The sequence below is a fragment of the Neoarius graeffei genome, chromosome 9, assembly GCF_027579695.1.
Source record: "Neoarius graeffei isolate fNeoGra1 chromosome 9, fNeoGra1.pri, whole genome shotgun sequence".
NCBI lineage: Eukaryota > Metazoa > Chordata > Actinopteri > Siluriformes > Ariidae > Neoarius > Neoarius graeffei.
This window is the reverse complement of record NC_083577.1, coordinates 86459039-86479770: the sequence shown is the minus strand read 5'-3', so window position 1 is coordinate 86479770 and position 20732 is coordinate 86459039. Positions and strand designations below refer to the sequence as shown.

At 40.0% G+C, this 20732-nt stretch overlaps 1 protein-coding gene across 4 annotated transcripts in view; it reads left to right on the top strand.

The window, feature by feature from the left end:
• The window catches only part of dip2a (disco-interacting protein 2 homolog A), a 333910-nt gene that overhangs the window by 239149 nt on the left and 74029 nt on the right, over positions 1–20732 (top strand). For 3 of the 4 annotated variants that reach the window (XR_009655398.1, XM_060930429.1, XM_060930428.1), the window contains exons 7-13: positions 3022–3141; positions 11359–11556; positions 11680–11771; positions 12896–13006; positions 15514–15637; positions 19641–19750; positions 20114–20216. Coding sequence is in view for 3 of the 4 variants with exons in the window: in XM_060930429.1 (XP_060786412.1) it covers positions 3022–3141; positions 11359–11556; positions 11680–11771; positions 12896–13006; positions 15514–15637; positions 19641–19750; positions 20114–20216 (858 nt within the window). In the remaining variant the exon portion in view is untranslated. The remainder of the gene's footprint in view (positions 1–3021; positions 3142–11358; positions 11557–11679; positions 11772–12895; positions 13007–15513; positions 15638–19640; positions 19751–20113; positions 20217–20732) is intronic. The other variant, XM_060930430.1, reaches the window with a different exon arrangement.

Here is a 20732-nt window from a genome sequence, read left to right as displayed (position 1 = left end):
GGGATAATTTCAAAATTAGTCCGCGGCACCTCCGCAGAAGACTGGCCCCCCTCTCTCTCAAGGCATCGTAAAAAGCCATTTCTGCTCTGTTACATGTCCGCCAATTTCTAAGTCTTCGTTGTCTGACCCACAGGGGGCGCAGCTCTGCTAGAAATCTCAGCTGTTTTCTCGAGATCATGAAATAATTGTTTTGTTTTCTCAAGATCACAGAATAATTGTTTTGTTTTCTCAAGATCTCTAATTAGTTGTGTTGTTTTCTCGAGATCCTGAATTAATTATGTCGTTATCTCGGGTTAACAAGGTGAATAAAAAAAGATTATATGAAGGGCCTCTCGCGGCTTCCGTAAGCTTCAAAATTACGAAGACCATATTAGATTTTGCTTTAAAAAAAAAAATCCAGTAAAGTTCTGTAACAACATCCTCTGGACTGATGGGAAAAAGACCAACTTTTACCAGAACGATGGGAAGGGAAGAGCATGGAGAAGAGAAGGAGCTGCTCATGATCCGAAGTGTACCACTTCATCTTATGGTGTGCGTGTACACTCACCAGCCACTTCATTAAGAACACCCATCCATCCACCTGCCGTTTGATGCAGTTCTCTAATCATCCAGTCGCTTGCGTGACAGCAGCATGATGCATCAAATCCAGCAGATACAAATCAAAAGCTTCAGTGAATGTTCACGATGTTCAAACATCAGAATGGGAAAAACTGTCATCTCACAGTGAAGTGTGACTTTCTTTCTTTCGCTGTGGTATGGGTGTCGGTTTGAGCCAGATGGACTGCTGGTTTGAGTGTTTCAGAAACTGCTGATCTCCTCCTGGGGTTTTCACACACAACACTCTCTAGAGTTTATACAGATGGTGCGGGGGAAAAAAGCATCGAGTTGAGTGAGTGAGTGAGTGAGTGAGTGAGTGAGTGAGTGAGCGAGTGACAGTTCTGTGGGTGGAAACAAACGCCTTGTTGATAAGAGAGGGTCAGAGGAAAATGGACAGATTCATGGTGCAAGCTTTTTTGCCAGGAAGGATATAGTAACTCATAGCAACTCTTTACAACCGTGGTGAGCAGAAAAGCATCTCAGCATGCAACAGAAAACAGAAGACCATATTGGGTTCCATTCCTGCAGCCAAGAACAGGGATCTTAGAATCAACAACAAGTTCCTATTAAAGTGGCCGGCGAGTGTATACGGCTGCTAATGGAACTGGTTCACTTGTATTCATCATCAGGGAAGGAACCTAGCGTCTGGTGATGTCTGTGGGTTCCAGACTTCAGACTTGTATAAAAAGTGCTGTAATTCCGATAATATTCACTTCATTTGGATGTAAATACCCTCAAATTAAAACTGAAAGTCGACACAAAGTCGCAATAAAATATATTTAATAATTTTTTATTATTTAATTTCAACACCAGTATACCGTGGTAGACAGCTAAAATAACCATGGCTTTGTCAGTGTCCAAATATTTATGGATCTGACTGTATATATTAATTGCAAATCATTATATGTAGTGTTAACTGTTATGCTGTATTACACACACACACAGGTAATGCTATATTTAAATAATATTAGCTGGTGTTGAGTGGTCTATCAGATATAGTCCATTCAGCTAGCATGATATTGATGAGTCGAAGACAAGTAGCTGAATGGAATATATCTGATAGACCACGAAAAAAAAAGCCAGACAATATTATTATTATTATTATTATACACTCTCTTCATATCGACATTCTCGAAGGCCAATGCTAGCTTACCCGCGACTCGGTGCTGTTAGCACGGCAGTCCAGTTACCTTCCAGCCGGTGTAGTGTTAGCGAAGGCCAATGCTAGCGCAGTCAAGCCGAATATTATTATCATTATTATTATTATTATTATTATTATTATTATTTTCCCTGTGTAATTTACTGAGTTACTTTTAAAATCAACATCGACAGCTACACACACCGGAGCGATCTGGCAGCCAAAATTCTCTCAAAATTTTCCGCTTTTAACGAGGCGAACCTGGCAGCGACGTTTGTTCACAAATTGTCTCAGTCACTCGCTAGCGTGGAAGTTTTACATCTCCGACGTGTCTCTTTTCCAGTTTTTCGATGTCCGTTGGTATGTTTTTCTGTTGTAAATATACGCGAAGAATATCTAATGAAGTTTTCATAGCCTTTCGGGTGTTCACTGCGTCTTCGGTTTCAGTTTTCAGTTCATTTATTTCGTGCTTAATTGTAGCATAACTAATCCTAGCAGTAGCACTGGATCAGCCTCGTCTTCTCTCTTTCCCAGCCGACAAAGAAATGATCCTGCGCATGCGCAGCAGAAAAGTTTTGTCATTAGAGCTTCGCATGAGCGCCGACATGTGACGTCGTGTTGTCTTGACAACGTGCAATATTATAACAATTTAGCACGCTCATTCTTCATTGTGTAGAGTGGCGTAATACACGGAGGATAAGCGATATGCTAACAATATTGCATGCTATCAATAAACCCTCTAGAAGGGAATAGAACACGTTTTTATTCCATGGAAAAAGTGTCCTGTGTGTATAATAATATAGATTAATACACCGTTCGTCGTTACTAATGATATCTTTAAATCACTTGTATTATATTTTACATTATATGTAATACTTTAGAGTAATACCAGGTATAAGATAATGTAATCCAATGTAATGTTATAATCACAGTTTATTAGTCATACGCTGATGTATTTTGTCCTATACAGTGGACATATTGATGCTTTCTCCATTCAGGAAAAAAGCTCACGCCGTCACTTGGTAGCAGGTTGTTGCCAGGCAGCGTAGTCTAATCAAAGCTGGTCCAATCAGAGTGCCTGAGAGCTCCCAGTGGGTGGAGCCATGTATCTACTGAGCACAGCGTCAGAATGACTCTTAAGGTCGTTCTGTCTTGATGGAACTGAAAGGCCGTGATGTGAAAGCATCCTGGCATCCCTTCACCTTTTCATCTCATCCCATTCATTTTTATCTCCTCCATCCCTCTTTCTGTCTCTGTCTCTCTCTCTCTCTCTCTTTCACCTGAAGGTGTCCCCGTGAACAGTCGTGTTTCGTCTAAAATCCAGCAGCTCTTGAACACACTGAAGAGACCCAAGCGGCCGCCGCTGTGCGAGTTCTTCGTGGACGATTTCGAGGAGCTCCTGGATGGTAGGTTGAGAGGAAATGTATTATCTTGAGGGGGAAAAAAAAAGAGCGCCCTAAACTGAATTTTGCTGTGAGGTGCATGAGGTTTAGCACTGACACTGAGGGAAAGCTGAAAATGCTAAAGAATACAACTTGGATCCTACAGGGACCAGCTTATCTCAAGGATTTAGACCTCTGGTGCCAGTAACCTTTAGTCAACTGATATCACCCGGTCTTAACTTTCCTCCGAGTGATACACACTGTGTTTTTATATTAGTTTGTTACCTTCAGGGGGTTGGACTGTACACGGCACGCATGACTGTCAAGGTTATCATACGTCTTACAGCAGCTGGGAATGTCTGGCCATTGGTGTTTTAGAACTTGTTTGCCTCTTGCCGTTGTGAACGCTCCAGTATACACTCACCGACCATTTTAACAGGAACTTGTCGTTGATTCTAAGATCCCGGTTTTTGGCTGCAGGATTGGAATCCAATGTGATCTTCTGCTGTTGCATGCTGAGATGCTTTTCTGCTCACCACGGTTGTAAAGAGTCACTATGAGTTACTATATCCTTCCTGGCAAAAAAGCTCGAACCAATCTGTCCATTTTCCTCTGACCCTCTCTTATCAACAAGGTGTTTGGTTTTTCCACCCACAGAACTGTCACTCACTCGCTCACTCAGTGTTTTTTGTTTTTCGCACCATTCTGTATAAACTCTAGACCAGGGGTTCTTAACTTTTTCTACTTCGAGGCCCACCTATTCACACTCATAATGAGTCGGGACCCATTAAAAAAGATCCCCAATTATTTTGACTCATCTATTTTACTAGAATCTAATAATCTACTGTAAAGTGTATTAATGGGATGCGACATCACTCCCTGTTACAGATGAGAGCCCAGGATTTTTTTTTTGTTTTTAATTGTAGGTATTGTATTTAAAACTGTATGGATGTGCCAGAAGCCAAACTATCCATGCATGCAGGTCATTCTCAGTCAAAAGGGATTAATGATCCAAAAGTGGAGTCTGGTCCATTAACACAAGAACTTATTGCCGTGTTTGTGTTCAGCAAACAAGCAGGTTATTAAAACCCAGAAGTTCACTCAAAAGAAGTGGATACAGAAACCACTCAGTGAGATTAGATCCTTACACGCTAACAAAGAAGGATTTTTTCCGACGAGTTGGAAAATTATCCATCCGTTGAGTTCCCCGACATCTCAAACTACCTGGTGCTGCAGACAGCGTTCTACACGGACACACAGATGAAAACCTGGAAGAGCCTGGAGGAGAACAACTTTTTATTAAAGATCTGAGGATCAGGACACTACAAGATAGACGGCGGGAGACGGATCTAAGTGCAGGAACAGTGTTTATTAGCAGGCGTGATATTTACAAAAACAAAACAGAAAGCAGAATCATAAAGCAGAGTATTTAAACAGCGTTATAGACATGGCTAGAAACGAATGTCACAGTGATGATGATGATACTTTGCAAAGTTTCTGTGAAAACAGCATCCGTACTGGTACCTGCGCATGCTGATTGCGCTCAAATCAGTATCAGGTGTTTCCCATAACGACCGGGTCCCAAGTGCACGCACAATGCGCTCCGTGAGTGGGCGTGGCCACTCAAGCTGTGCCAGCAAGTGTGCAAAGGCGTAACAGTCAAGTGTTTACCTGCTATGTGACCACAACTTTTAGCTCACACCATGCATCACCGCCAAAATGCCTCATTTTCATCGATAACTCATCGCAAAGCATTACAAGCTGTAGTGTGACCGTAGCTTAATGAGACAGATGTGACATCGGATGCAACTCAGCACTTGTACCCTACTGCGAGTAGAAATTAGTTTCAACTTGAAAAAAAATTTGCAGCCCACTAGATGGCGCTTTGCCAGTGAGTGTATACAGAAAATAATAAAATAATAATAAAAAAAAAATTTCTTTACACATTTTTGTATTTAGACTTTACATTTTATTATTCAGTGAATTTTGTGTCCAATCAAACATCAAGTCAGGTCAGTTTATTTGTCCACCCTTATCAAAAAGAAGTATACTTCAGGTTAATTTTATTAAGTATACTTAAAAGTCCCATGGCATGAAATTTTCACTTTCTGAGGTTTTTTAACGTTAAAATGAGTTCCTCTGACCTTCTTAAGTCACCCCAGTGGCTAGAAATTTCATAATGTGTAAACCAAACTATGCCCAACATTTGAGAATGGCGCGTCAAAACGGCGCGTTGATAAACTCTTCCCTTTACTACGTCAGCAAGGGAGATGATCCCCACGCCCCCCCTCTGGATTCCCACCCACTGTATGGATTGCCCCGCCCAGCTCAAAAGTTGCCACCAAACATGGAAGTTGCGCTGTACATGGATGTGACAACACAGAAAGGAATCTGTTTTTACTGCCGACGGGAGAGCCCCTGAAGACGCAGTGGCTTAATTTTATTTACTCCAATAATACGCCGTCGGGTCTACCTAAGACGGTGTATGTTTGTCGGAAGCATTTTACTGATGAATGTTTCCACAACTTGGGACAGTACAGGGCAGGTTTTGCACATCAACCGTCACTGAAGCCTGGGTCCGTACCAAGCATCCCTGCCGCATCAGCCACAAACACCCAACAAGTAAGTGTATAACTGTTAAGTCGTTTTGCCGTGTTTTAAAATCGGTGCCACGTTAGCCTTGCAATGGCTACATTAGCTGTGCAGCTAACCGCTTCCTGCAGTTAGCCAGGTACTCTGCGCTACAAAACCAAAAAGCATGCAGCATGCTCTGTTATAATAGCCAATCAAAACAGTTTTTACAAAGACACCCACATTCTTTTTTTTAAGTCACTCGTTCATTTTATTTGTTTGTTTGTTCAGTAAAAACCCAAACATTTGTTGAATTTATTTTATTTCCTCGCGTCGCACCTTAATGACGTCAGCGCGCGGTATTTTTCCCTTCGCGGTTTGTTCCTTCTCTCTCGCCATAGTAAGACACCCACATCCGCTTGTTCTGACCCACTGGAGGTAGCGTCACAGTGCTGTTAGCCAATCAGAGGTAACACGTTTACATGTCATGAATATTAATGATAAGACCCGCCCCCACCCTCTACCCTTCCCCGCCTCCTGCTTCTCATTAGCAAAACGACGCACTGGGAAAAGCGCTGAAATGGGGCTTTCTCCCAGGAGGTTATATCTACGTGCCGAGGGTTCATTTCGAGAAAGGCTGTGGATATAACATCCGGAAACCTCCACGAGCCCGTTTAAAGCATCAACAAACCACCATGCCATGGGACCTTTAAGTAAAGTTAAAGTGTATTTCCTTAAGTATACTTTTGTGCACCAAGTATACTGATATCAATGTACTTACAGTATACATGTAAGTAAACTAATCTAATACCTCTTGGGACTAAATTGGCCCACTTTTAGTTTATAAAAAGTATACTTTAAGTCTAAGAGAAGTAAACTCTGAGTATACAACTAGTATTTTTTATTTTGTACTGTAAGTATACCACAAGTAAACTTATATACTAATAGTTTACTAGTTCTATACTTGTAGTCCACTCTTTAGTTTACAAAAGCATACTTCATAGGATACTGGAAATATACTGTTAGTTACTGGTTATATACATCGAGTCCACTTTTTAGTTTTGAAGTTTACTGCAATTACTCTTCTAGGTATACTATTAGTTTTCGAGCCCAAACTCTTACCTCATGCACACTACCAGTAGACAACTTAAGTGTTTTGTACCTTAAGTTACAATGAAGTTATAAAGGTAAGAATTCACAAAATACAGTGGTGCTTGAAAGTTTGTGAACCCTTTAGAATTTTCTACATTTCTGCATAAATATGACCTAAAACATCATCAGATTTTCACACAAGTCCTAAAAGTAGATAAAGAGAACCCAGTTAAACAAATGAGACAAAAATATTATACTCGGTCATTTATTTATTGAGGAAAATGATCCAATATTACATATCTGTGAGTGGCAAAAGTATGTGAACCTTTGCTTTCAGTATCTGGTGTGACCCCCTTGTGCAGCAATAACTGCAACTAAACGTTTCCGGTAACTGTTGATCAGTCCTGCACACCGGCTTGGAGGAATTTTAGCCCGTTCCTCCGTACAGAACAGCTTCAACTCTGGGATGTTGGTGGGTTTCCTCACATGAACTGCTCACTTCAGGTCCTTCCACAACATTTCCATTGGATTAAGGTCAGGACTTTGACTTGGCCGTTCCAAAACATTAACTTTATTCTTCTTTAACCATTCTTTGGTAGAACGACTTGTGTGCTTAGGGTCGTTGTCTTGCTGCATGACCCACCTTCTCTTGAGATTCAGTTCATGGACAGATGTCCTGACATTTTCCTTTAGAATTTGCTGATATAGGGGCGGCACGGTGGTGTAGTGGTTAGCGCTGTCGCCTCACAGCAAGAAGGTCCTGGGTTCGAGCCCCGGGGCCGGCAAGGGCCTTTCTGTGCAGAGTTTGCATGTTCTCCCCGTGTCCGCGTGGGTTTCCTCCGGGTGCTCCGGTTTCCCCCACAGTCCAAAGACATGCAGGTTAGGTTAACTGGTGGCTCTAAATTGACCGTAGGTGTGAATGTGAGTGTGAATGGTTGTCTGTGTCTATGTGTCGGCCCTGTGATGACCTGGCGACTTGTCCAGGGTGTACCCCGCCTTTCGCCCGTAGTCAGCTGAGATAGGCTCCAGCTTGCCTGCGACCCTGTAGAAGGATAAAGCGGCTAGAGATAATGAGATGAGATGAGATGAATTTGCTGATATAATTCAGAATTCATTGTTCCATCAATGATGGCAAGTCGTCCTGGCCCAGATGCAACAAAACAGGCCCAAACCATGATACTACCACCACCATGTTTCACAGATGGGATAAGGTTCTTATGCTGGAATGCAGTGTTTTCCTTTCTCCAAACATAACGCTTCTCATTTAAACCAAAAAGTTCTATTTTGGTCTCATCCGTCCACAAAACATTTTTCCAGTAGCCTTCTGGCTTGTCCATGTGATCTTTAACAAACTGCAGACGAGCAGCAATGTTGTTTTTGGAGAGCAGTGGCTTTCTCCTTGCAACCCTGCCATGCACACCATTGTTTTTCAGTGTTCTCCTGATGGTGGACTCATGAACATTAACATTGGCCAATGTGAGAGAGGCCTTCAGTTGCTTAGAAGTTACCCCGGGGTCCTTTGTGACCTCGCCGACTGTTACACGCCTTGCTCTTGGAGTGATCTTTGTTGGTCAACCACTGGGGAGGGTAACAATGGTCTTGAATTTCCTCCATTTGTACACAGTGTCTGACTGTGGACTGGTGGAGTCCAAACTCTTTAAAGATGGTTTTGTAACCTTTTCCAGCCTGATGAGCATCAACAACGCTTTTTCTGAGGTCCTCAGAAATCTCCTTTGTTCGTGCCATGATACACTTCCACAAACATGTGTTGTGAAGATCAGACTTTGATAGATCCCTGTTATTTAAATAAAACAGGGTGCCCACTCACACCTGATTGTCATCCCACTGATTGAAAACACCTGACTCTAATTTCACCTTCAAATTAACTGCTAATCCTAGAGGTTCACATACTTTTGCCACTCACAGATATGTAATATTGGATCATTTTCCTCAATAAATAAATGACCAAGTATAATATTTGTGTCTCATTTGTTTAACTGGGTTCTCTTTCTCTACTTTTAGGACTTGTGTGAAAATCTGATGATGTTTTAGGTCATATTTATGCAGAAATATAGAAAATTCTAAAGGGTTCACAAACTTTCAAGCGCCACTGTAACAACAGATACTCAGGATTATTCATTTTCTTTAAAAATCAAAATTTAAAGCAACATTATATTAAATGCCAAAGTATAAAAACATGGCAATGACGACTGAAGTTGACATCCAAGCTCGAAAGAAAAAAAAAAAAGAAAGAAAAAATTTAATTATCCCACTCAGGAGAAATTAAAAAAAAAAAAATCTTATATGGAACCACAGACATACCTAAGAGTCAATAATGAAGCACAGCTACAGGGTGAGTCCACTTAAACTAAGGCACAAATATTTTAATACTTTATTACACTTTTGTTAAGTATATCTTGATCAAAAGTTTAAGTATAAGCTTAATATACTTAGACTTTTCGATATACTTTTCAGTATAAGCCAAGTATACGTATGTATAACTTTATTAAGTATATCTCTGATAAGTAAATAAAAACTAAACTGAAAGCCTACTCTCTTATTTTTAGTTTAAAAGAAGTTTACTAGACGCACACTGGAATAAACTTCTTTTCTGTAAGGGCAGAGCTTTTAACAATCGACGTTTTCACAAAGCAGCTTTACAGAAAAATGCAAATTTTAAACGTCGGAATTTATCCCTGATGAGGAAGCCTGTGGTGACGGTGGTGAGGAAAAACTCCCTGAGACAGCATCAGGAAGAATCCTTGAGAGGAACCAGACTCAAAAAGGAACCCATTCTCATTTGAGTTATTCATAATCACGCTAGCTGTGATAACAGCGTGATTATGAGTAACTCGCTTGTGTAAGCGTGTTCGATTTGGCCACACTCCGTAAACAAAGTGTGGGTCATGAATGAAGTTTTGGTTGTGTTAACTCCAAATAAATTGGTCATCTGTTCTCTCTGCTTCTTTTTATTCACCTTCATTTTTCGGTGTTTACACACACACACACACACACACACACACACACACACACACACACACACACACACAGAGCTTTTTACAGCCATAGGCCATCTAATCTTCTCTTAGGATGACATCGATAACATCATAATAGATAACAGCTCAAAGACACTGTGAGAACTCTCTCTCTCTCTCTCTCTCTCTCTCTCTCTAAAACACTTGCTTTGTCTTTTATCGGTATACAGTACTGCATTTCTGTGTATTTATCGATCCACCCATCTATTTACTAATTCTGTTTGATCCATCCAGCGATCCATTCATTAATCCACTAATCAGCTGTCTCTACAAAATATCTCATCAATCTGTCAATTCAATAATCCATCCATCCCTTAATCAATCACATGTTTATGACTAAATACAGAATCTGCACTGTAGATCGAACACACAAGGATGCACCAGGCTCGTAGTACTCGAGTCTGACTCGTGCCCTAATTTTAAGGACTCATGACTTGACTTGGACTCGGACTCGTACATTAACTGTATTCAGACTCGTAAATCGGAGACGAGGACTCGGATGGATTTTTTTCTTAATTTTTTTGTAACATGCCATAATAATTTGGCATAAGATATTAATATTTTTATCTACATTAATTTTTATACTAATTTTGTGCAAGAGAATGCACATTCACCTGTTCATACATCATGTTCAGGAACAAACTAACGTTAACGGCGCTAAAATGCCTGGAGAGACGCCGCTAGGATTGTCCGCTTTGCTTCTACAGACTTCTTGTGCGGTGGGAAAAAATGCACTGCTACAGTATCTGTTCCATATGTAGAAGAACTATCGAGGAGACGACGGGGACGACCTCGAACTTCAATCGTCATTTGGTAAGACTCCACCCAGAGAAGGAAGTGACACGCTATGTTCATTGCTCTGTTGATAGTGGGCGGGGCTTGCTGAGCGATGAACAAGCTTTTTATCTGTAGCCTGTTAACTAAAATGAGGCGGTCGAGCAGGAACGTTAGTCCGACACATAAAGGCAGCAACAGACACCGTCACAAAGTGCAGATGGAGTCTTGTTCTCGGACTCGACTCAAAATTTTCTTTCATGACTTGGACTTGAACACTGGGGACTCGAGACTGGACTCGGACTCGACTACAACACTGGGATCCATCCATCCATCCATCCATCCATCCAGTTGTTTACTGTTCAGATCACTCTGTTTCCATTCAGCCCCTTTACTGTAGTTTAAGGACACATCCAGCCATCTGTCCATCTCTCCTTTGATGACTTAATCCATCTCATTTAATCAGTTCATCCCTCCATCGATCAGCCCATCCAGTCTTTTGTCAATGTGTCCATCCATCTTTTCACTGTGCAGTAGGTCAGTTTTGCCAAAACGGACAATATTTGTGATTAATTACAATTATGTGTCTGAATGTGTACATGATAACGTGTGTATTCCATCATACCTCCTGTCCAGTGTGTCCAGTGTTCCCGTCATCGGCTCTGGATGTACTGTAACACTGACCAGGATGAATCTCTTACTGAAGGTGAATAGATAAATTAATGTGGTAATTCTCTCTCTCTCTCTCTCTCTCTCTCTCTCTCTCCAGTCCAGCAGCCGGATCCCAACCAGCCCAAACCGGAAGGTGTCCAGATGACTCCTCTGCATGGTGAGCTGTTAGACGTGGGGACAAAATGGCCGCTGTCTCTCTTGGCCTCTCTGCAGCGATGGGGCACGACACACCCTAAAAGCCCCTGTCTCACATCACTGGACAACACGGGCAAACCTCTCTACACCCTCACATACGGTACACACACGATATTAACCACGAGACAGCGGTGTGTGTGTGTGTGTGTGTGTGTGTCAATGATTTTGGATCATCGTAATAATATAAGTGTCATTTATTTCTTGATTTGTATTTGTGTCACAGGGAAGTTATGGACACGCAGTCAGAAACTAGCATACACACTCCTGAACAAACTCAGCTCCCGGAACGAACCACTGCTGCGGCCTGGGGACAGGGTGGGACGTCTCATTCATCACCATGAGCAGTCATTATAGGGACAGCATGTCCAAAAATAAATAAAACCTACTCTCAGATGTAGGCCTCGTCAATCAGCGAAGACATGTCTCACGTCTGATGTTTGAGTTTGAGTTTATATTAATTTTAGCCTGGAGCTACAAAGCTAAGGGAGCTAACATGCCAGAGACTCTTGTAGCCTCCAGTTGAGCGTTGTGTAGCTACAGTGCGTGTCTAAAATGACACACTCGCATCACCCATGTTGAGTTGTTCACTATCTCACAGACTTTATGTGGTGTCTAATACTACAAATATGACACATTTATCTATAAAAATGGACAAATAGAGTTACAGAGCTACAGACTCCTTGTTAAAAGTGAATCATTTTTCATTAGTATCACACTCGGGTACTGTAGGAAGCATGGGCCCAGGTTTGAAGGTGAAATTAAATAATATTGTCCCGTTTCCATGTGTATATTTATTCATTTATTTATTTTAAACATAGCCTTGAGTAGAGTTGTCACTGGCTGTTTAGCTAACTAACTAAAAGCTTGCTAATTTGCTAGCTAGCTAGTTTGTGTGTTTTTTTGTTTGTTTGTTTGTTTGGTTGGTTTTTGTGTGCAACTATGGGTGCCATTAATTAAATGATGACACTCTGCTTAATAATTATCGATGTTTTAGGAGTTTTTTTTTCCTCCTCAGAGAAGACTGCTGCGTTGTGTTCTGTTGGCTCACACTCTCACGGTTTACAGTTTACCTTGATGAACTTATTAGTTTTTCATTTCAGCTAGAAGTAAATAACCTTTTTTTTTTTTTTTTGCGCGTCAGGGCCTTTCCTATTTAAGTAAATTACCACATGAAGTTGTATTTTAGCTCCATTCCTTTAGATCCAAACAGTATTGCTGCGTGTGTGAGGGTTTAGATACCGTATGCTAAACTGGAGGTTAGTTGGATGTGTCGGACGGAGAGATTCATACAATTTCTTTCATGAAACCATGTTTGAACACATCCATTTGCGTAACTTTGTAATGTTATTCTCAGCTGAATTTTTCCTTTAAATATTTGATATAAGCAGAATGCGGTGATTGTGTGTTTTTCGCTGTGTGTGTTGTCTCGTTTGGCTCAGGTCGCCCTCGTTTTCCCAAACAACGACCCCGTGATGTTCATGGTGGCATTTTACGGCTGTCTGTTGGCAGAGTTAGTGCCTGTGCCCATAGAGGTGCCACTTACACGAAAGGTAAAATTACACACACACACACACACACACACACACACTACCTGTTTCTGTGTGAGGCACATTACTGCCCTCTGCAGGTAAAAAGTGTGTATAGCTATGGATGTACCTACTAGCCCTATACATTTGCTTTAAATCAGAGGTTTTTGTCACCTGGATTCAGTTTATCGATCTCCTCAGGACATAAGTTTACTAAAATTATCCAATTCAGCAAATACTGAGCACATAATTTAAGGTTAAACAATAATATTTGGCTCGTTACTGAAGCCTGACAGTCTGTTTTAAATTAAATTATTTATGTAAACTTTATGTAAATTTATTAGAAATTAGTTGACATTATCTATACTTATAATAAGGTTTTGTAATTTCTGTCATTGTAAGAAAATATATAAAATTGCTGATCCCCTTGCCTGTACTTCACTTTGAGAACTATGGGATTTAGGTTGCATCCAAAATAAATAAATAAATAATTTTTTAAAAATATTATAATTATAATATACTATATTGTGTCTGGCTTTGAAGCAGTGCATTTCAAGAGCAGGTTCAAAAGATTTTGTTTGTTTGTTTGTTTTTAAATTATTAAATCTTTACAGTCCAGAATCATTCAGAGTAATTGAGAAGTGTTCGAAATCATTCAGGATCATTTAGAATTGTCCAGAATCATTTGGAATCATTAAGAATTGCTCAGAATAATTCAGAATCATTTAGAATCATTCAGAATCATTTAGTATTGTTCAGAATCATTCAGAATCATTTAGAATTGTCCATAATCATTTGGAATCATTAAGAATTGCTCAGAATAATTCAGAATCATTTAGAATCATTCAGAATCATTTAGTATTGTTCAGAATCATTCAGAATCATTTAGAATTGTTCAGAATCATTTAGAATTGTTCTGAATCAGAATCATTTAGAATCATTCAGAATCATTAGAATTGTTCAGAATCATTCAGAATCATTTAGAATTGTTCAGAATCATTCAGAATCATTTAGAATTGTTCAGAATCATTTAGAATTGTTCAGAATCAGAATCATTTAGAAGCATTTAGTATTGTCCAGAATAATTTGGAATCATTGAGAATTGCTCAGAATAATTCAGAATCATTTAGTATTTTTCAGAATCATTTAGAATTGTTTAGAATTATTCAGAATCAATTATGTTCAGAATCAGTCAAAATCATTGAGAATTGTTCAGAATCATTTAGAAGTATTGAGAATCATTTAGTATTGTTCAGAATCATTTAGAATTGTTCAAAATTATTCAGAATCATTGAGAATTGTTCAGAATAAATCAGAATCATTTAGAAGCATTCAGAATCATTTAGAATCATTCTGAATCACTGAGAATTGTTCAGAATAATTCAGAATAATTTATAATTGTTCGAAATTATTCAGAATCATTTATAATTGCTCAGAATCATTCCAAATCATTTAGAATTTTCCAGAATCATTTGCAATCATTGAGAATTGTTTAGAATAATTCAGAGTCATTTAGAAGCATTCAGAATCATTTAGTATTGTTCAGAATCATTTAGAATCGTTCAGAATTATTCAGAACCATTTAATTGTTCATAATCAGTCAGAATCATTTAGAATTGTTCAGAATAATTTAGAATTTTTCAGAATCATCCCGGGTCATTTAAAGTCGTTCTCAGTCATCCAGAATCAGAGTCGCTTGCAGTCTGAATTAATTTCTATACTCAATCAAATGAATAAACAAACCAATAAACAAATTGACTGCTGCACAATAAGACAGAGACTCGAAGGCTCTTAGGGAGCTGATGCAGAATATAACTCAACCTCAGGACCTACTTTAAACAGGATGATCTCTACACTTTTGCATTGGCCCTTTTTTTTAGTACACTTAGTTCCAGACCACCATCTGTCTCCTAGTTTTTCAGGTTATGAAACTGTACATATGCTCCAAGTACCTACACCTGTTTTTAAGTGAATATGAATACCTGCCAAATGACTAAATGGAAAAAAAAAAAAAAGTCTGTAAGAGTTTGGTGCCAAACCATGTGCAGGTGGAAACACTGTTGGTGCTCGGAACCGTTCTGCCCAAAATCATATCATTTAATTTTTGCCAAGTTTTCTGCTGTCTGTCGACAGCAGACATGCTGGTGTTCTGGCAACCGCTGTTAAACAGACTGCTCGCACCATCGTCTCCTCTCAGCTGACAGAAAGGACAAGAGGAGATTTTACTTCGGCGCAGTTCCAGCCCACCTGATATATATATATATATATATATATATATATATATATATATATATATATATACTTGTGTGTGTGTGTGAAAGATATGCAGTTGAAGGTGATGTGAATGAGAGAGTGTGATATGAGTCGAAGAGAAGTGTAAAGGAGCAGAACTCACACTGCGTTTCTCCAGACTTTATGTCTGACTGAGTTTACTGTGTTTGTGTAAAGCAGATTCGAGATCTCTGTTGGCAAGATTCTGAAGGTTTGACCTTCTCCACGTCTTTCTTTTCTCTCCCTCTCTGTGCGGACAGGATGCAGGCAGTCAGCAGATCGGGTTTCTCTTAGGCAGCTGTGGTGTGACTCTGGCTTTAACTACTGATGTGTGTCAGAAAGGCCTTCCTAAAGCTCACACTGGAGAGGTGGCCACGTTTAAAGGTCAGTACACCACGCAAGCAAATGATTTCTTCCTAGTTCAGAATAATTTGGAATCATTTAGAACCGGTTCAGAATCATCATGGGTCATTTGGAATCATGCTGAGTCATTTAGATTCGTTCTCAGTCATTCAGAATCAGAGTCACTCACAATCATCATCCTCAGTCAGTGCGTTTACATGCACATAGAGAAAATCGAATTTCTGCCGTAGCTCGACTGAAATCGAAGTTCTAAATGCCATGGAAACACCTTAGCTCGGCTGAAATAGAACCGAACTGGATTTCTCGTAATCGAGCTACGCGACCTAGATTATGCGATTGTAGCCGAGCTACTTAGTGCATGTAAACGCTATCGAGCTACGTAGTCGAGCTACTTACTTCAGCACTGCCCCTTCCGGAAGTGACGAGTGACGAGACCACAAGCGGGAAACACAACAGCCTCGGTCGGCATGACAAAGCGATGGTGTACAAAATGTTCAGCAAGTGCTGAGCTGCTTCGTTGTTGTCCATCTTCTCTCTCTCGATGTTGCTGTCCTCGTCGTCGTTCTTCTTGTGAACGCGGAACTGATAACTTTGTTTATACTCTTGAATAGCTCTTCTTCATGACGACAACCGGAAGTGTACCAACACGATGGGGCGTGTAGCGCCACCTGTGGCTCGGGTGCACAATGTACCTCACACAATAGCTCGATTTCCTTGTGTGCATGTAGGATTGGATTTCTCTGGCACCCCTGCTGGGACCCTTAGCTCGATTACCGACAGCAGCTCGATTTGGATGTGCATGTAAACGCACTGAGTGATTCAGACTTGTTCGGATTCATTTAGAATCGTAGATTTATTCACAATAGTTCAGAATTATTTAGAGTCATTCAGAAAAAAAAAAAAGAATTATTTTAAGTCACTCAGAATAATCCTGAATCAATTATAATGAATCTGATTCATTCAGAACCACTCTGATTCATTCTCAGTCAGTTGATTCACAGTTATTCGCAGTGAATCGTTTAGAATCATTGGGGAAGTGGTGGCTCACTGGGTTGAGTCTCTGGGTTACTGATTGCAGGGTCGGGGGTTGAGCCCCTGCAATACCAAGCTGCCATTGCTGGGCCCCTGAACAAGGCCCTTAACCCTTGAGGCTCAACCTATCCACACTAACCCCACACAGAAGTGGGGAAAAGATATAAGGAAGGAAGAGTCATTTAGAATCATTCAACGAGACATTCACAACTATTCCGACTCCTTCAGAAATATTCAGAGTTGTTGTGACTCAATTAGATTGACTGTTGAACCATTCAGAATAATTCAATATTTATGTATTTAAAAGTCATTCAGATTGATTCAGGACCATCAGGAATCATTCAGGCTCGTTCACAATCATTGATCACATATAATAATCATTCCGAATCATTGAGAGTCATTCAGGTCATTTAGAATAATTTAGAATCCAGAAAATGGCGGCTCGGTTCGGTTTTCCCTTTCGGGCGCTCTCGTTTTCTGTTAGAATTTGGTAAAGAATAAAATAAATATATTATTTACCAGCTTAAAGTCGGTCTGTATGGTGAAATACCGTGACCTCGGCCTTGAATACTGACGTCGGCCCAGAGGGCCTCGCTCAGTACTTTCAAGACCTCGGTCACGGTATTTCACGATACGGACCTCCCAGCTGGTAAATAACGTGTGTGTGTGTATATATATATATATATATATATATATATATATATATATATATATATATATTTAAATAATATTGGCTGAATTTTTTCGTGGTATATCAGATATATTCTATTCAGCTAGCATGATATTGAACGAGTCAAAGACGAGTAGCTGAATGGAATATATCTGATAGACCACAAAAAAAGCCAGCCCATATTATTATTATTATTATAATACACTCTCTTCATATCGACATTCTCGTAGGCCAATGCTAGCTTACCCACGACCCGGTGCTCTTAGCGCGGGAGTCCAGTTACCTTCCAGCCGGTGTAGTGTTAGCGAAGGCCAATTCTAGCACAGTCAAGCTGAATATTATCTCATCTCATCTCATTATCTGTAGCCGCTTTATCCTGTTCTACAGGGTCGCAGGCAAGCTGGAGCCTATCCCAGCTGACTATGGGCGAAAGGCGGGGTACACCCTGGACAAGTCGCCAGGTCATCACAGGGCTGACACAGAGACACAGACAACCATTCACACTCACATTCACACCTACGCTCAATTTAGAGTCACCAGTTAACCTAACCTGCATGTCTTTGGACTGTGGGGGAAACCGGAGCACCCGGAGGAAACCCACACGGACACGGGGAGAACATGCAAACTCCGCACAGAAAGGCCCTCGCCGGCCCCAGGGCTCGAACCCAGGACCTTCTTGCTGTGAGGCGACAGCGCTAACCACTACACCACCGTGCCACCCCTGCTGAATATTATTATTATTATTATTATTATTTTCCCTGTGTAATTTACTGAGTTACTTTTAAAATCAGCATCGACAGCTACACACACCGGAGCGACCTGGCAGCCAATATTCTCTCAAAATCTTCTGCTTTTAACGAAGCAAACCTGGCGGCCATGTTTGTTCACAAACTCTCACAGTCACTCGCTAGCATGGAAGTTTTACATCTCTGATGTGTCTCTTTTCCAGTTTTTTGACGTCCGTTGGTATGTTTTTCTCTTGTAAATATGTGTGAAGAATATCTAATGAAGTTTTCGTAGCCTTTCGGGTGTTCACTGCGTCTTCGGTTTCAGTTTTCAGTTTATTTATTTAGTGCTTAATTATAGCAACACTAATCCTAGCAGTAGCACTGGATCAGCCTCGTCGTCTCTCTTTCCCGGCCGACAAAGAAATGATTGTGTGCATGCGCAACAGAAAAGTTTTGTCATTGGATCTTCGCATGAGCTCTGATATATGACGTTGTGTTGTCTTGACAACGTGCAATATTATAACAATATTGCACACTCATTCTCCATTGTGTAGAGTGACATAATACACAGAGGATAAGCGATATGATAACAATATTGCATGCTATCAATAAACCCTCTAGAAGGGAATAGAACACGTTTTTATTCCATGGAAAAGTGTCCTGTATGTATAATAATTCCTGATATTTCATTCAGATGACGTCACTCCCAGTGTTTTCTCGCTGGCTAGACGGGCGTTTTCAAAATGGTGAAACGGTTCAAAATTAAAATTCTTTTGATTAACTTGTGTATTTTTTGTGAATGTGTCCATATAATATAAAGAACATTACACAGTGGCACAAAGATATGAAGTTTATCTTCTCATGTTGAAAAATATATCGCTCGTTCACTTCGCTCACTTGTGAAATATCCATTCAGTACTCGATGTACCATGTAATAACTCAGTATCTCATATAAAATCAGGACTGAAATGAAATGAACCCCTTTGTTTCATTTTCTTAATAACCCACAATAATTATTTCACCCCATTTGTAAAGGTTTGAGTAAAATATAATAGCCTATTAACTCAGAAAGAACTGAAGAAAGTTAAAAACAAATAGGTCTTTTCTTAATAAAGTTTCACGAACATTTGTCCTACCTCCTTTTGCTTCTCTCTATCTTTCAACAGTCTGTAAAAAGAGAGAGAACTCTGAGTTCCTGTTAAATCCGTTTGCACACAATCACACAACAGCTCTTTCACATTTTAGATATGTGGGGTGTATTTATTTATTTATTTATTTATTTGGTGTTTTTGCAGCATTAGAGCTGTGTTACTTCCACCTAAGGTGAAGTCATATGTATTCCCGCTATTGTACTTTATTGTGCCCTCTGGTGTCTAAACAATGCAATTACAGCTAGGAAAAGCTAAGTGATTATGCAGCCTGATAAGCATCATGATAATTTTTTTTTTTATTTCATCGATTTGAATCCTCATGAATTTATATGGTGATTTATTGTCACATGACACAATATATCGTTACATACCTAATCAGTAGTTATTAATAGTTTGTGTATAAATATGTGTGTGTGTGTGTGTGTGTGTGTGTGTGTGTGCAGGCTGGCCCCGTTTGCTGTGGTTTGTTACTGATGGGAAACATGTTGTGAAACCTCCTAAAGACTGGAATCCTCCAATCAGAGACAGCAGCAATGAGACAGCCTACATCGAGGTAAGTGCTGTGTGTGTGTGTGTGTGTGTGTGTGTGTGTGTGTGTGTGTGTGTGTGTGTGTGTGTGTGTGCCTGGTTAGGAAAAGTGGAATAACTGGTCCAGAAATAGATTTTAATATCTTTTTTTTACTCTAACCATAGACTTTAGTAAATAGTTGTATAAAGTAATGAAGATACCTGCACTGACATTCCCATTTCTAATTCCTTTATTAAATGTATTGTGTTTTGTTTGGATTTAGACCTAAAACGTGTGTTAGTAAGGTGGTGTTGGGCCTCCATGAACAGTTTCAGTGCTCCTCGGTGTAAATATTATAAGTCTCTGGACCTGACTTTGCATGTAAACGTCTGTTTTGTATTTCTGCAGTATAAGACGAGTAAGGAAGGCAGTACGATGGGCATCACTGTGTCACACTCTGCCATGTTGGCTCACTGCCATGCGCTGACGCAGGCCTGCGTGTACACCGAGGGTGAGTGTGTGTGTGTGTGCGCGTTAGGGGTGGCACGGTTCACAAAAGTCGCGGTTCGGTACGTATTGCGGTTTGAGGTCTGTGGTTCGGTACGTATTGCGGTTTTTTTTTTTTTTAAATCTTAAGTACTCTGTATTTGGGCATATAGCCTACTATTTACCTTAAGTAAACATAGTTTAGGATACAGCATTTAAGAGAGGTTAAAATTATAGTTACAATGAAATAATCATGCACAAACTGAGTTTGAGTTGACATAAGCACATTTTATGAACAATCTCTGATGAAAAGCCAGGTAGTATTTTGAAACAGCAAGAGGGAAGACATGGATGATTTCAACAGCTTTTTTATTTACTACAGTATTTATACAAAGTGTCAGGAGTGTTTGCTGCCATGTTGTGGCATCTAGAGGAACCAGGTGTCTTTTGTCACATACAGAGTTTTCATAATTGGAAGAAATAAAAATGAGTTCTTAAAGCTTACTTTTGAACAGATGTGTGTGTTAAAACTTAAACTTTT